Raw genomic sequence first — 12,540 nt, 5'->3', positions numbered from 1 at the left:
GAAGCGTCTCCTGTTGTCTCTGAAAATGGGCTCAAACCCTGGGCGCTGGCTACCCTTCCTAGGGTTCAGAGGGGGGTACGATTTCCCATAGAAACGAGAGGTCATAGGAGCATGTGGTGGGCGACATCCCCTGATCTAGCCCCAGGGAGGGGAGCAGTGGCTCCAGGTCACCTAGCAGCTGTTCTGAGGAGGCTTCTCCTGCTGGTGGCCTGCCCTGTCCTAGCTCCACCCTCCTGGGGCTTCTCTCTGACCCTCTTCTCTGCCTCTAGGCTCTCTCTCTTGGACTCCTGGACTTCAGGTCTAGTTTCCTGGGTCCCATTATCCGGGTTAATAAGCTCAGAGTTAGTGCTGGAGTGGGGAGTTAGGGAGGCCTGGGTTGGAATCCTGTCTCTCAGATACTCCAGTGGTCTCTGGGCAGTCCCTTCCCCCCATAAAATGGGGATCACGATAGCACCTGCCACCCAGGGTCATGGTGAGGATCCGCCCACATGTTTGCAAACCTTTAACATCTGAGCTGCCATCCGCTGTCTCCACAGCATCCCTCTTTCTCCATCCCCCTGGCTCCTGACCTAGGTCAGGCCCCTGTAACAGAAGCCTGACCCAGGGCAGCCACCATTTGATGAGTCATTTTTAGAGGCAGGGTGGCAAAATGGGAAGAGTGCCTGGCTGGGGATCAGCCTCAGACACTCACTGACTGTCTGACCCCAGGAAAGTCACTCCCTTGCCTCAGTTTCCTCATCTGTAAAATGGGGTTAACAATCCTGTAGAGTTGTGATGCTCAAATGAGATCTTTGTAATGCACTTAGCACAGTGCATGGCACACAGTAGGCACTAAATAAATGTCTGTTGCATTGTGTGCACTGCAGCACTCCCAGGCTTTCCTACTTGACCTCTCTTTGAACCCTTAGCATCATGGGAATGGAGTCTCCTCTGCATGCATAGAGAACACTGGGAAGGCAGGAAGGATGAAACAAGTAGTAATCACCCACTGTGTGCCAGATGCTTTACACATAATCTCTTACACATCTTTAAGGCCCCCTACTACGTGCCAGGCTTTCCCTTGATGCTCCCAATGCTCCTGGGAGGCAGGTGCTGTTATCCCCATTTTACAGGTGGTGAAACTGTGTGGGTCAGAGACCACTACTCACATTAAAAATAGAGGACGTCCTTGAGAAAAGGCAAAAAGGAATTTCTTGCTTTCTCATGAGAAATGACATACCTCAGTGTGGTCCAAGATATTGCCTGTGGGTGGGTGGGTGTGTGTGAGGCACGCTGCATACAGCTCAAAGCAAGTTACATAGAGCCTGACACAGAGTTCCCCCACCCCTTAATGGTGCCTCTTCCCATTGACTGGGTTTGCAGCTCACATGCTAAAGGCGGGATCCTTTCCCAGCAACAGAAAACAAAGAACAAAAAGGCAGGCGGGAGACGGGGGAGAAGGGAGTGCAGGCAGAATAACAGGACCCTGCAGGTGTCTGTCCCTGATGTAATTTGTTGTCTCTACTTTCTCAGCAGGGCAGTTTCTAAAAATACAGAAGGGTGCAGGGTGGGGGTGGATGGTAGGAGAGGTGAGGGCTTGCCCCGCGCTGAGGGGGCTTCGCTAGTTCAGCATTCCACTCAAACCTGAGGCACAACAGCATGTGGCCTGCCCAGGGTTGCACAGCATTTGAACTCGAGCCTTCCTGATCCCGGACCCTGTGCTGTGTCTACTGCTGCGGATTTACTAGAATCTTGGCTGCATTTTAGGGGCCCTGAGACACCGTCCCTGCCCTCAGGAAGCCTGCGGAGACCCCAGAGGGCACGTGGCCCAGGGTCTCCCTCTGAACCTCAGTTTGCTCATCTGTGAAATAGGGTCATAGCTGCCCTGCCTCCCGAGGCTGGGAGGGGCTGGAAACCGGTGGGCGTGGGGAGGACAAAGAAGACTGCGTCGGCGGCCGCCGCCTTGGTCCGCGGTCCTGACGTCATGGCCGAAGACGTTCCTCCCGCCACTAGGCGTCACGTGGGGCACGATCCTGCCCCGTGGCGCCCCCACTTCCGGCGTGGCGGGCGCCATCTTGATGAAAGCCCTCGCTCCCCGGCCCGGGCTCCAGCCAGGCCGGAACCCCTCGCGGCGGCCGACGCGCCTCGCCGGAAGCGGACGTGGACGGACGTACAGACCACGTACGCGCAGCCGACATGGAGGCGACCTGGCGCGTCCTGGCAAGGGCGCGCCAGCTGCTGAGGCGGCCCGGGCCTGAGCTGATTCCACGGAGGCTGCGGCACAAGGAGAAATGGGTGAGTGACGGGCCCCACCGGAAGTGTCCCCTGCCCGGAGGTGGACGGCCTGCACCCCGACCGGAAGTGCGCCTGCGCCTTGTCCGGGATGGGGGTGATGTGCGCATGCGCCGGGACCTCGGCGCGAACTTCTTCGGGGCTTCTTTGTCCTTGTTTGAGCGATGAACGAGCGGATGATTCGTGGTTTCCTTGGGCCTCGTGCGGAAAAGAGGGGTGGGGCCTGGAGGAGGCCGGGGGCCGTCTGCTGATCAGTAGCCACTAGAAGGGCTCCAGACTGGGCCACCTACTTGGGGGGAAGGCCTCCCGCCTCCAGGAGATCACGTGCAGCAGCATCACGTGACCCGGCAGTCCTGCAAGGGGGGAGCCCCCCGCCCTGGGCTTCGTACACCGTGTGTTTGTTGCGGACATTCTCCCCAGCTGCTCAGAGGCCTGGAGGTGCTCCCTCCTCATCTCGCCGCGGCCCCGCCCCCCCCCCCCCCCCGCTCTTCCTTCGAATCCCCCCTTAATGTGGTGCGTTCCCTTCCTTAGATCCAATTTGTCCCGGATTTATTTACACTTTATTTCTACAGAGCCCTTGACTCGTCGTCTGTCCCGAGAGACCGGGGGCTTCTTGAGGGCAGGGACCTTTTGTCTTTCTATCTCCCGCAGTCGGCACAGTGCCTGGCACACAGTAGGCCCTCAGTCAGTGCTTACCGACTGATAATAAACATTTTGCTGCTGTTAGGTCATTGTGACCCCATTTGGGGTTTTCTTGGCAGAGATACTGGAGAGATTGGACATCTCCTTCTCCAGCTCATTTGACCGATGAGGAAACTGAGGCAAACGGGGTGATGTGATTTGCCCAGGGTCACACAGTAAGAGTTTGAGAGCAGGTTTGAACTCAGGACTCCAGGCCCAGAGCTTAATCCACTGCATCACCTAGCTGCCCGGAAACAAATGCACAGCCATGTAAATACCAGACACCCCACAGGCTCTGTCGTGCTCTGGATTTCAGAATTTTCACCCATCATGCAGATAGATCAAGTCTCATCATCCATTATTCTTACCCAGACGCCATACAAAGTGGATACAGTGAAATTGGGAGGGGGGAGGGGGAGGGACTTATCTGTGTGAGGCCTTGGGGACCGGGATGGGTTCAAGTCATTAAGCACTTCCTGTGTGCCTGGCACTGTGCTAAATGCTAGAGATAAAATTAGGAGTAAACCACCGAGTCCCTGCTGTCAAGGAGTCTACACAAAACATAAAAGTTTCCACCAAAGAAGGATGGGGAGAGGGAACAGGAGCCCGTGGGCATGGTGAGGGCTGGGCCCATTGCCAAGTAGGGCAGAAAGACCTAAGGCTGGGAGCTGGACCTGTATTCATTGGTGTAAGGAACTGCTCAGGAAACTCCAACTGTCCTTCTGTCTTAGAGCGCTGCCCAGGGCACTCAGGTTTCTGTGCGAGGTCACAAAGCCAGCGCCTGGGCCCGGGTTTTTCTAGTTTTCGCTTTACCGAGTAGACAGAAATGCTTGTTGAATCGAACTCAAATTTCTCAGATTGCTTCACTTACTTGATTAGGATTTAGCACAAAAGGCTGAATTCAACAGCTGGGACTGATGTATATGGGAATTGTAAAGGGAGCATGGGCGGGGTCCAGGATAGACCCTGGAGACCTGCCTAGAGAGCCTGAGGACCCTCTCTCACCTTCGCAGGCCTCCACCGAGCCAAAGTTCTCCTCTACCCGGCTGGCCCTGCAGAACTTTGACATGAACTACAAGGTCCAGTTTGGAGACCTGTGGCCGTCCATCAGGGTCAGCCTTCTCTCGGAGCAAAAGTACGGGGCCCTGGTCAACAACTTCTCCACTTGGGACAGAACCACCTCTGAGTTAGAGCAGCTCAAGGCCAGAGATTTTGTGATGGAGGCGAAGAGAAGGGTGCAGCAGCAGGCCTTTCCTGGAGAACCCAGTGCTCCAGTCCTTCCTCCAGAGCTGGAGACACACAGCCTCCCAGAAGCCTCCTGGCCCTGTAGCCCTAACCTACGCTGTTACACGTTTAGCAGAGGGGACATCAGCCGCTTTCGTCCATCCAGGTAGGTCATTTGTCAAGCGTCCTGAGCCCTGCTCGGGGAAGGCAGGGGCGAGGACTTCAGCACTGGGGCCTCCTAGCAGCTCTTTGAGGGGAGGACATATCCTTGTCCCCATTTTCCAGTTAAGGAAACAGACTGAGAGAGGGAAGGTGCCTTGTGGCCTCTAAAGCCCATCCCCCATGTGCTGTCATGGAAATGGTGCCAGATGGATGCTGGTTTTATGGGAGTGGCACTGAGGCTCAAAGGAGGGTGTCTGGCTGGGGAACTGGCAGGTTAATTCCTAAGGTCTCTGAAAGAGGGGAAAATGCTGAGAACAAGAACATGGCTGGTGTTACTGCCAAAGAAAAGGACAGAGAGGACAGTTGGGGGCACAGGACTAAGAGCTGGAAGAGACATCAGCCTAGGTTGAGTTCAGCCCCTCCCCTTTTGTTTGGTTAGAAACCTCAGGTCCAGCTGGGGGGTGACTTGCTTAGGCCTCAGGTATTAATCAGCAGAGCTGGTAATCACACCAGGCCCCTGACGCCCAGTAATCCCTTGTTCTTGCTCCTTCTTTGAGCTCCTTTGGAAGGCCAGGTTTAGAACCCTGCTCCCCACATTCTCAGCTCAAGGCTCCACCTCTCCCTCCTGTCCAAGATTCCTGCAACCCAACCACTGGTCCTGTTTGTGGTGGGCCTGAGGCCACACATCTGAGGACCCACAGGGGTTCCTGAAGACACTCCAGGGATCCCAAGTGGGACCCATCAGAGCTGAGCTGCCAGGCCTCCTGGCACCATTGTCATCTCTCAAGCTTTCACAGACCATCAGCCTGGCTGAAGCAGCAGGGCCCCTGAGCAAGGGACAGGAGGCAGGGAAGGCACCACCGCCCCCTTGACTACTGTTCCTCCTTAGACTGTGATGGGGACAGCCCAGGACACTGAACTCGGGGCCTTGGGAATAGCAGTGCTCCGAAGATTACCAGAGCTGTGTCCAGCCAAGAGCCCCCCACCCTTTGGGAGGGGAGAAGTCACTCTAGAGAAAGAAGGGCCCCACCTTCTCATTGCCACCAGCAGCAGCAGCTGACCAGCTGCCACCAACAATCACATGGGAACAGGAGCCTGGGGTATAGCAGCATCTCCCAGACCACCGTTCTGGGGAAGTCAGTCCTATGAAGAAGGGGTCAGTCATCCCCACCAACTGCCAACCAGATGCAATCCACACGAGGCAGCTTGGCTGAAGCAGCAGCATCCTCAGAGAGAGACATGAGGCATCATAGGGCCAGGCAGGTCAGGCTGCTGCCTCCACCACCACCTTGATGCCAGTGGAACAGCTCCAGACCCAAGAGCCTGAGGAGCAGCCAGGCTTCCAGCGCCCTCTGCTGGCCTCCTGGGAAGCAGCCCCTGGGAAGATGCAGCCACAGCTACTCAAGACCCAGAACAGAACAAAGTCTGGGCTCTGTGGAAAGGACCTGAAAGAAGAGGCCTGACCCTCTGCTTGGCTGCTGCACCCTCAGGACCAGGGGATGTTTCCATTTGATGTGCAGCTGAAACCTTCCCCAGGGGGCGTCTCCCCATTAGACTGGGGGTTCCTAGGGGGCAGGGACTATCTTCTCTATTTGTATCCCAGCTACTTTTAAGCCAGGAGGTGCTGGAAAAAAACAAAAAAAACAAAACCATTCATTCATGATCAGCAGACTGGACATGTCTTCCTCATCCCACAGCATGGAAGAGCTGGAGCCCACAGTGATGGGTGTTGAATATGGAAAATTCTTTGGTTCCTTGGAACAGAACTCTGCTGGGCTCTTGATTGTAGACCACTGTCACACAATTAGGATTATACATGACCTAAAGGACCATGGAGATTGGCCTGAGCATGCTGGCCAGGGAAGTTGGGCTATCATTTAAGGAAGGGGAGAGGCATGGCTGTTGAGGGGCAGCTGCCTTGGTCTCCCCCCTGGGGAAGGGAAGGAAGGACACAAGGTGACAGCTGCTCTTTGGGTATTTCCTCCACAAAAGATATATGGGAGGGTGTGGGAAGAAGTCTTCCAGGTAAGAAGGCATCTGGTTATTTATCTATTAAAGCTATGACCTTTGATTCTTTCTGTAGAAAACTATAGCTGAGGATCAGCTGAGCCCCTGTGTCCTTTGAAACTGATATGAGTCCACCCAAGCCTTTATCTCTATGTCAATTTGTGGCCCACCCTGAGATCCCCTGAGCCTCTTGGCAGTGTCCTGGGGCCCAGGTCTGGTGGTCCCAGCTCCCAAGAGCAGCATGCAGACGTGGAGACATCTCCTTAGTCCTGTTACTTATTAAGTGACCTCAGAGAAAGAACATAGATGACCCCAGGGTGTATCCACACTGCCCTGCATGGAAATTCTTCTACAATGGTGGCCATCTGGTCTCTGCTGGAAGACCTGGAGGGAGATGGAATTTTCTGCTCCTCACAGATTACCCATCTTCCTCTGGGTCTTCTGGCGGGGGGACACCCTGCTATCTCGGGGCACTGCCCACCTCTGGGGAGCAGAGCTGGTGGCTATGGGTCTTGGCCTCCTCAGGCTCCCATTCTTACTCCTGAAGCCCCTCGGCTCTGTCTTCTAGGGTCAGCAGCCTAGGTGTTCTCGACTACTACCTCATGGATGCTTCCTCCTTGCTGCCTGTGTTGGCCCTGGGTGTCCAGCCGGGTGACACCGTCCTTGACCTATGTGCTGGGCCTGGTGGGAAGACGCTGGCGCTGCTCCTGACTGGCTGCTGCCGTAAGTAGAGATGCAGACCAGTCGAGAGCTCTTCATTCCCCACCTGTTTTGGGAGCATCAGGGTCCCCTTGGGAAGGGTGGGGAGCAGGTAGATTTCCTCCTTGCCCCAGCATTGATGCCCAGGGCTCATGAGATGGGAAAGATTGGTGAGTGACGGCTCTGGTGGGACTGTCCCCCAAAGCAGGGAGCGATTCTTCCCTGGGGAACAGAAGAGACTCAGAAGGGCATCGTGGGCAATGGGTCAGAGGATCTTAGAGCTGCCTGGGAGGACCGGAGGCAGCCTGCTGTGGGAGAGAGAACTCTGAGTGGAGGTGCAAATCTTGCCCTGACATTTGTCACTGGCATCACAGAACCTTAATTTCCTCCTTGCTCGGTGATGAGCCCTGTGTGATCCAGGGGGGCCAGGGCAGGAGTCCTGGTTGGACCACACCTGGAGTCTTGGGCAGCTGGGAGGAAGAGACACCTCAGGGGGTCATGTGAAAGGAGGATTAGCTTTGTTCTGTCTGGCCCCAGAGGGCAGAACTGGGTGGGGATGGAGGGAATGGATAGGGACAAGGAGACACACTTAGGCTGGCTGTCAGGAGGTGTTTCTCTCTATAGGGTGTTTCTAAAGTCTGGACACGTAGGCAAAAATGCATATTTTCAGGAAATGAAATGAATGAAATTTTCAACAACATCTTATTTAATTGGAATATTAACAAATAACATCTTCGATATGATTTCCATCATTTGTGATGCAAAGGTTGATGCGCTTTGCAAGATTCACATGAACTCGATGCGATAACTCTACATTGCCATCAATTTTAGCACATTCACTCTTTATGCATTCAATCAAGTGTGTTGCATCTGTGATTTTCGTTGAGTATACCTTCTTTAGCATACCCCAGAAAAAGAAGTCAAGGGGGCTAAGGTCTGTTAATATTCCAATTAAATAAAATGTTGGAAATTTCATTTATTGCCTACGTATCCAGGCTTTAGGGACACCCTGTACCCAGCAGAGCCCTTCCAGTGGGAGAGACAATCACACAAGGGAAGGAACTGGAGGGTTCTGGAAACTTCCTGGTGTCACTTGAAGGTCAGTGGTTTGAAGGGTGGCCTTTGCAGGGAGGGGGGGAGAAAAGGTAAGACCCCTCCCCCCCTACAAGATTAGGAAGCTCCTCCAAGATAAGAACTATCCTTCCCTTGTATTTCCCAGAGTGCCTAGGACTGTGCTGACTCCATTTAACAGATGAGGACAGAAGTTCAGAGAGTTGTATTTGCTATAGCCAGATTATGGATGGTCACCTTCCTACCCTCAGTCTGTGCTCACTGAGCCAGCAGATGGAACCTAGACCTTCTGCTTCCCCTGGGGTGGGGGGAGGGGGTCTTTGGCTTGGCCTCAATATCTGTATCTGGGGACTGGGCCCAGCACACCACTCCTTGGTGAGGCCATGCCTGGCCAGCTTCTTCTCAGCAGGCTTTCTTAAGTCCACTGTCTTTTGCCCAGGCCACCTGGCAGCTAATGACATCTCTGGCTCCCGAACCCAGAGACTGAAGCAGGTTCTGCACAGCTATGTACCCCAGGATGGGAGCCAGGTGCGAATCACGTCCCAGGATGGTAGGAAGTGGGGAGACCTGGAGAGGAACACCTATGACCGGGTAAGTGACTGGCTCCCCAAGACCCCCATGTCCCAGGATACCCAGATCTAGTGAGGGCTGGGCTGCGTGTGAGCTGGGTGAGCTGGGCCTTGGAAGAGCAGCTCCCTCTGCCCCTTGTGGGGAGTCTGGGTCAGAGTCAGCTTGGGGCCCTAGGCCCTAGGCCTTCGAGTTACAGAGCGGCAAGCCCACTCTGCAGGTTTTCCTGGGACCCTTTGCTGCATGCCCCCTTTGCCCTTGCCCTGTTATGCTTTGCTTTATAGTCATTTGTGTTTGTGTGTGCTGTGATTGTTTACTATGCTGGCTGGTGCCTGTGAGGAGGAGGGAGGGAAGGAAAGAGAGGCCTTACAGTTATCTCCATTTTATAAGCAAGTGGAGTGCCTCGCCCAGGGTCATTATTGCTTCCAGCCTTGGGCGGATGTCCCCAGCCTTTGTCCCTGGTGGTGGTGGGGGCGGTTAGGCTGAAGTGGCAGGTGGCCCACTGCTTTCTAAGGCTCTTCCTCCTTGGAGCAGGTGCTGGTGGATGTGCCCTGCACCACTGACCGGCACTCTGTCACGGAGGAGGACAACAACATCTTCAGGCGCTCGAGGAAGACTGAGCGCCAGATGCTGCCCATGCTGCAGGTGCAGCTCCTGGTGTAAGTGAGGCATGCTGGGGGCTGGTGCTGAGAGCTCTCTGGAGGGGAGGGAAGGAGAGCTTCAGGAGCTGGAAGTGCTGGACAGACTCGGCATGCCGTGTGTTTGAATCTGCCCTCTTCCAAGCTCTCCTTCTGTTCAATGTGGCCAATGGTTCCAGTTTGAGGACATGGGCAGTACAAATTGGAATGATGCTGCCCTATCTGGTGCTTGGCTTATTCTCATTCCTCAGGCCCTGGCTGTGTTTTCAGGGGCTTCCTGGGCAGCAGACAGGTGGCCTGCACTGAGCTGAAATAAACCACTTTTGGCCCTGTTTGAACACAATTTCTCGGACACCCCTTCCCCCGCAGTGGGAGCTGGGTCCCCAGCAATGGGTTAGAGACTGTTAGGTTGGGGCCTGGAATTGGGCAGCCACTGCTCCTTCCTTTTCCTGGGGAAAGACGTGACTCTAGACATTTTCCAGTTTGTCCTGAATGGGTAGAAGGTGACTTTGGGTTGGAGCCGGACTGAGGAGGCCTTGATTGCTGGGATCAGTATTTTATCCAATAGTCACTGATTATTCTGAATAGGGAGTCATACTTGAGCCTTAGCAAGACTATTTTGGCAGTGGCGTAGAGAGTAAGGGGGCATCGAGGTGGGTAGAGCATTAGGCTTAGAGGCAGGAAGACCTGACTTCAAATCTGATCTCAGACACTTCCTAGCTGTGTGACTCTGGGCAAGTCACTAACCCTGTTTGCCTCAGTTTCCTCATCTGTAAAATGAGCTGGAGAAGGAAATGGCAAACCACTCCAGTACCTCTGCCAAGAAAACCCCAAATGGGGTCAGGAAGAGTCGCACACAACTGAACAACAACAAAGAGTGTAGGAGGAAAGGGGTTCAGGGAGGCTGATTAGAAGACCGTATAGTAGAGTCCAGCGAAGAGCTGATAAGGACCCGAGCCAGGCAAGAACTGCGTGATAGGTGCAGGCGGGAATGGCCTGGGTTGAGTCCCAGGCCTTGGCAGTTTATTGGATGTGAGGGATGAACAGGCTTCAGCTGTGGATGGGGCTCCACTCCTGACAGGCCCTGCCCCTCAAGGATTGAGCCAATGCATGGAAAGGGAACAGACTTTCGGCTGCTTGGTGAGCTCTCTCCACTCTGGCCAGGGTCTGGGAGAGGCTGGAGATGCCATGGGTAGGGAAAGCTGGCTGCTGATCTGAATCAATCTAGGAGAACTTCCTGGGGGAGGAGAGCCTGCCAGGCTGGGCCCTTCATCTCTCTTTCTTTGCTTTCAGGGCTGGTCTCCTTGCCACCAGGCCTGGAGGGGTGGCTGTCTATTCCACCTGCACCCTCTCCCACCTGCAGAATGAGTACGTGGTAGGTGGGGCCATTGACATTCTGGCCAATCAGTACCAGACAGATGTCCAGGTGGAAGACCTGAGCTGCTTCCGGTATCTCTTCCAGGACACTTTCTCCTTCTTCCCATCTTGCCGCGTGGGCGAGCTGGTCCTCCCCGTCCTTTGGGCCAACTTTGGACCCATGTACTTCTGCAGGCTACGCAGGCTAACTTAGCAGCTCGGCTTCCTGAGCCCCATTCTGCAGCGCTCCTGTGGATTTCCAGCAGAGTCCCTAGGAGGGGCTGGGAGGGATGGATGTGCTTTGTCCAAGTGGGTGGGAGAGCTCACACCTCCCCAGTAGTGACCTGGGTGTGATTCACTTTGGTGGCTCCTGTAGATGTGGGAGCAGAGGCGGGGCGAGACCTCTGCCCAGGCAGAAGGAGGCTTTGGCAGAGTGGCTACCTCTCTCCATAGAGGCAGCTTTTCGGTGTAGGACAGAAGGTGGCCTTAGGGCTCCTTAACCGCTCCTGGCCCACTGCAAAGTGGGCTGGAGGTGCCGGCAGGGCAGGGGTTTTAACCTTTGTTTCCCTGAAGTTCATCCCTGGGCCTGGCTTGCAGTAGGCATTCAATAAAAGCATATCGATTGCTTTGAGGCTTCAGTTTTTTATGATTTTCATCATCTACTTTAGCTTATGGGTACTGAGTGTCTACCCCTTGGGCAAACACCGTGGGGTACAGGAGCCCACTTTGCAAGACTTGGTGGGGGGGGGCACTTTCCTCTAGCTGGGAAGTGTAGCCCTGTTCTGATGTAGGCAGGTGAAGTTTGGGCTCTAGCTGCTCCTCCCTCCCTCACAGCCTAGCCTGGATCCTTGTCATGGCAGCCCCTCAGGTAAGGATGGGGGATTCCAAGCTCCAATCCTGCCTGAATAAGAGTCTCCCACCAGCATCTGGGAAAGGTAACTGGAATGAGAAACTTCATCTCAGGGTTTGGGGGAAGGTTTCCTTCTGCTGTCTGGAATCAGACCAAACAAGCCCATCCCTCTTCCCTTTTGGTGTTCTCCAGACTTCGGTTCACAAACCCCATGAGAGAAACATGTTCCTGGTAGAAAAAATAAATATTTTGTTCTTGCCAAAATACTATAAACAATCCTATTTTTAGTAAGAGCAGTGTGACAGCATAGGCTTCGTTGTTTTTAATCTAGATTCAACTCTTTTGATGCAGCAATTCAGAGGTGTGCTTCTTGTATTTTTCACAGGTGGGTTCCTAAGGCACTGAATCTTTTCGGGGGAATATTATAGAATGGGTTAGAAGCTCTGTTTCCAAATTCTTAAGTGTACAGGTGTGAGTTTTTATTGGCAACACACAAAGACCGTTTTCAGCACCCAGGACCGAGTGGGTGATAGGCAGTTTCAGAGGCCGAAGAACAGTTGAGGAGGATGAGGCCTAAAAAAAGGAAGCAATTCAGCAATTAGAGGTCACTGGTAGATTTGAACAGAGCCCAGGAATTAAGGATAATGAGGAAGTGGTGAACCTAGGAGACTAGAAGGATGATGGTGCCCTCAACAGAAAGAAGTTTGGAAAGGGAGGGTGGGCTTGAGAGGAAAGTTCTCATCATCTCCAGTGCGGACCACAACCCATCCATGCCTGCACATTCCATGGTATTCCTACTGAGAAAAAAAGGTGTGGGATGGTATATTAGGAAGACAGAATTTATGATTTCAAAGAGAATCTCATATGTGCCTAAAAGGTCCGGAACCGCAGGATATAAGGAATTCCCTAGGCAGAAGGCAGGAGAACTAAAGCATGTATTTACACTCCACAGTAACAAGCCCACAAACCAGCGTCCCCGTTTTGATATTTTCATCAAAAGCTTCCAGGCCCAAT

At 53.9% G+C, this 12,540-nt stretch overlaps 1 protein-coding gene across 1 annotated transcript; it reads left to right on the top strand.

Annotated features, from left to right (window-relative positions):
• Nucleotides 1–2,019: 2,019 nt before the first annotated feature.
• NSUN4 (NOP2/Sun RNA methyltransferase 4) lies at nucleotides 2,020–11,319 on the top strand. The gene is made up of 6 exons (XM_036753324.1): nucleotides 2,020–2,274; nucleotides 3,966–4,342; nucleotides 6,914–7,068; nucleotides 8,555–8,706; nucleotides 9,217–9,341; nucleotides 10,614–11,319. The coding sequence occupies exons 1-6, from the start codon at nucleotides 2,176–2,178 to the stop codon at nucleotides 10,888–10,890; spliced, it is 1,185 nt and encodes a 394-aa protein (XP_036609219.1). The 5' UTR covers nucleotides 2,020–2,175; the 3' UTR covers nucleotides 10,891–11,319.
• Nucleotides 11,320–12,540: the final 1,221 nt, after the last annotated feature.

This window comes from Trichosurus vulpecula, chromosome 4, assembly GCF_011100635.1.
Source record: "Trichosurus vulpecula isolate mTriVul1 chromosome 4, mTriVul1.pri, whole genome shotgun sequence".
Taxonomy (NCBI): Eukaryota; Metazoa; Chordata; class Mammalia; order Diprotodontia; family Phalangeridae; genus Trichosurus; species Trichosurus vulpecula.
The sequence above is the reverse complement of the archived record's forward strand: the minus strand, read 5'-3'. Positions and strand labels throughout refer to the sequence as shown.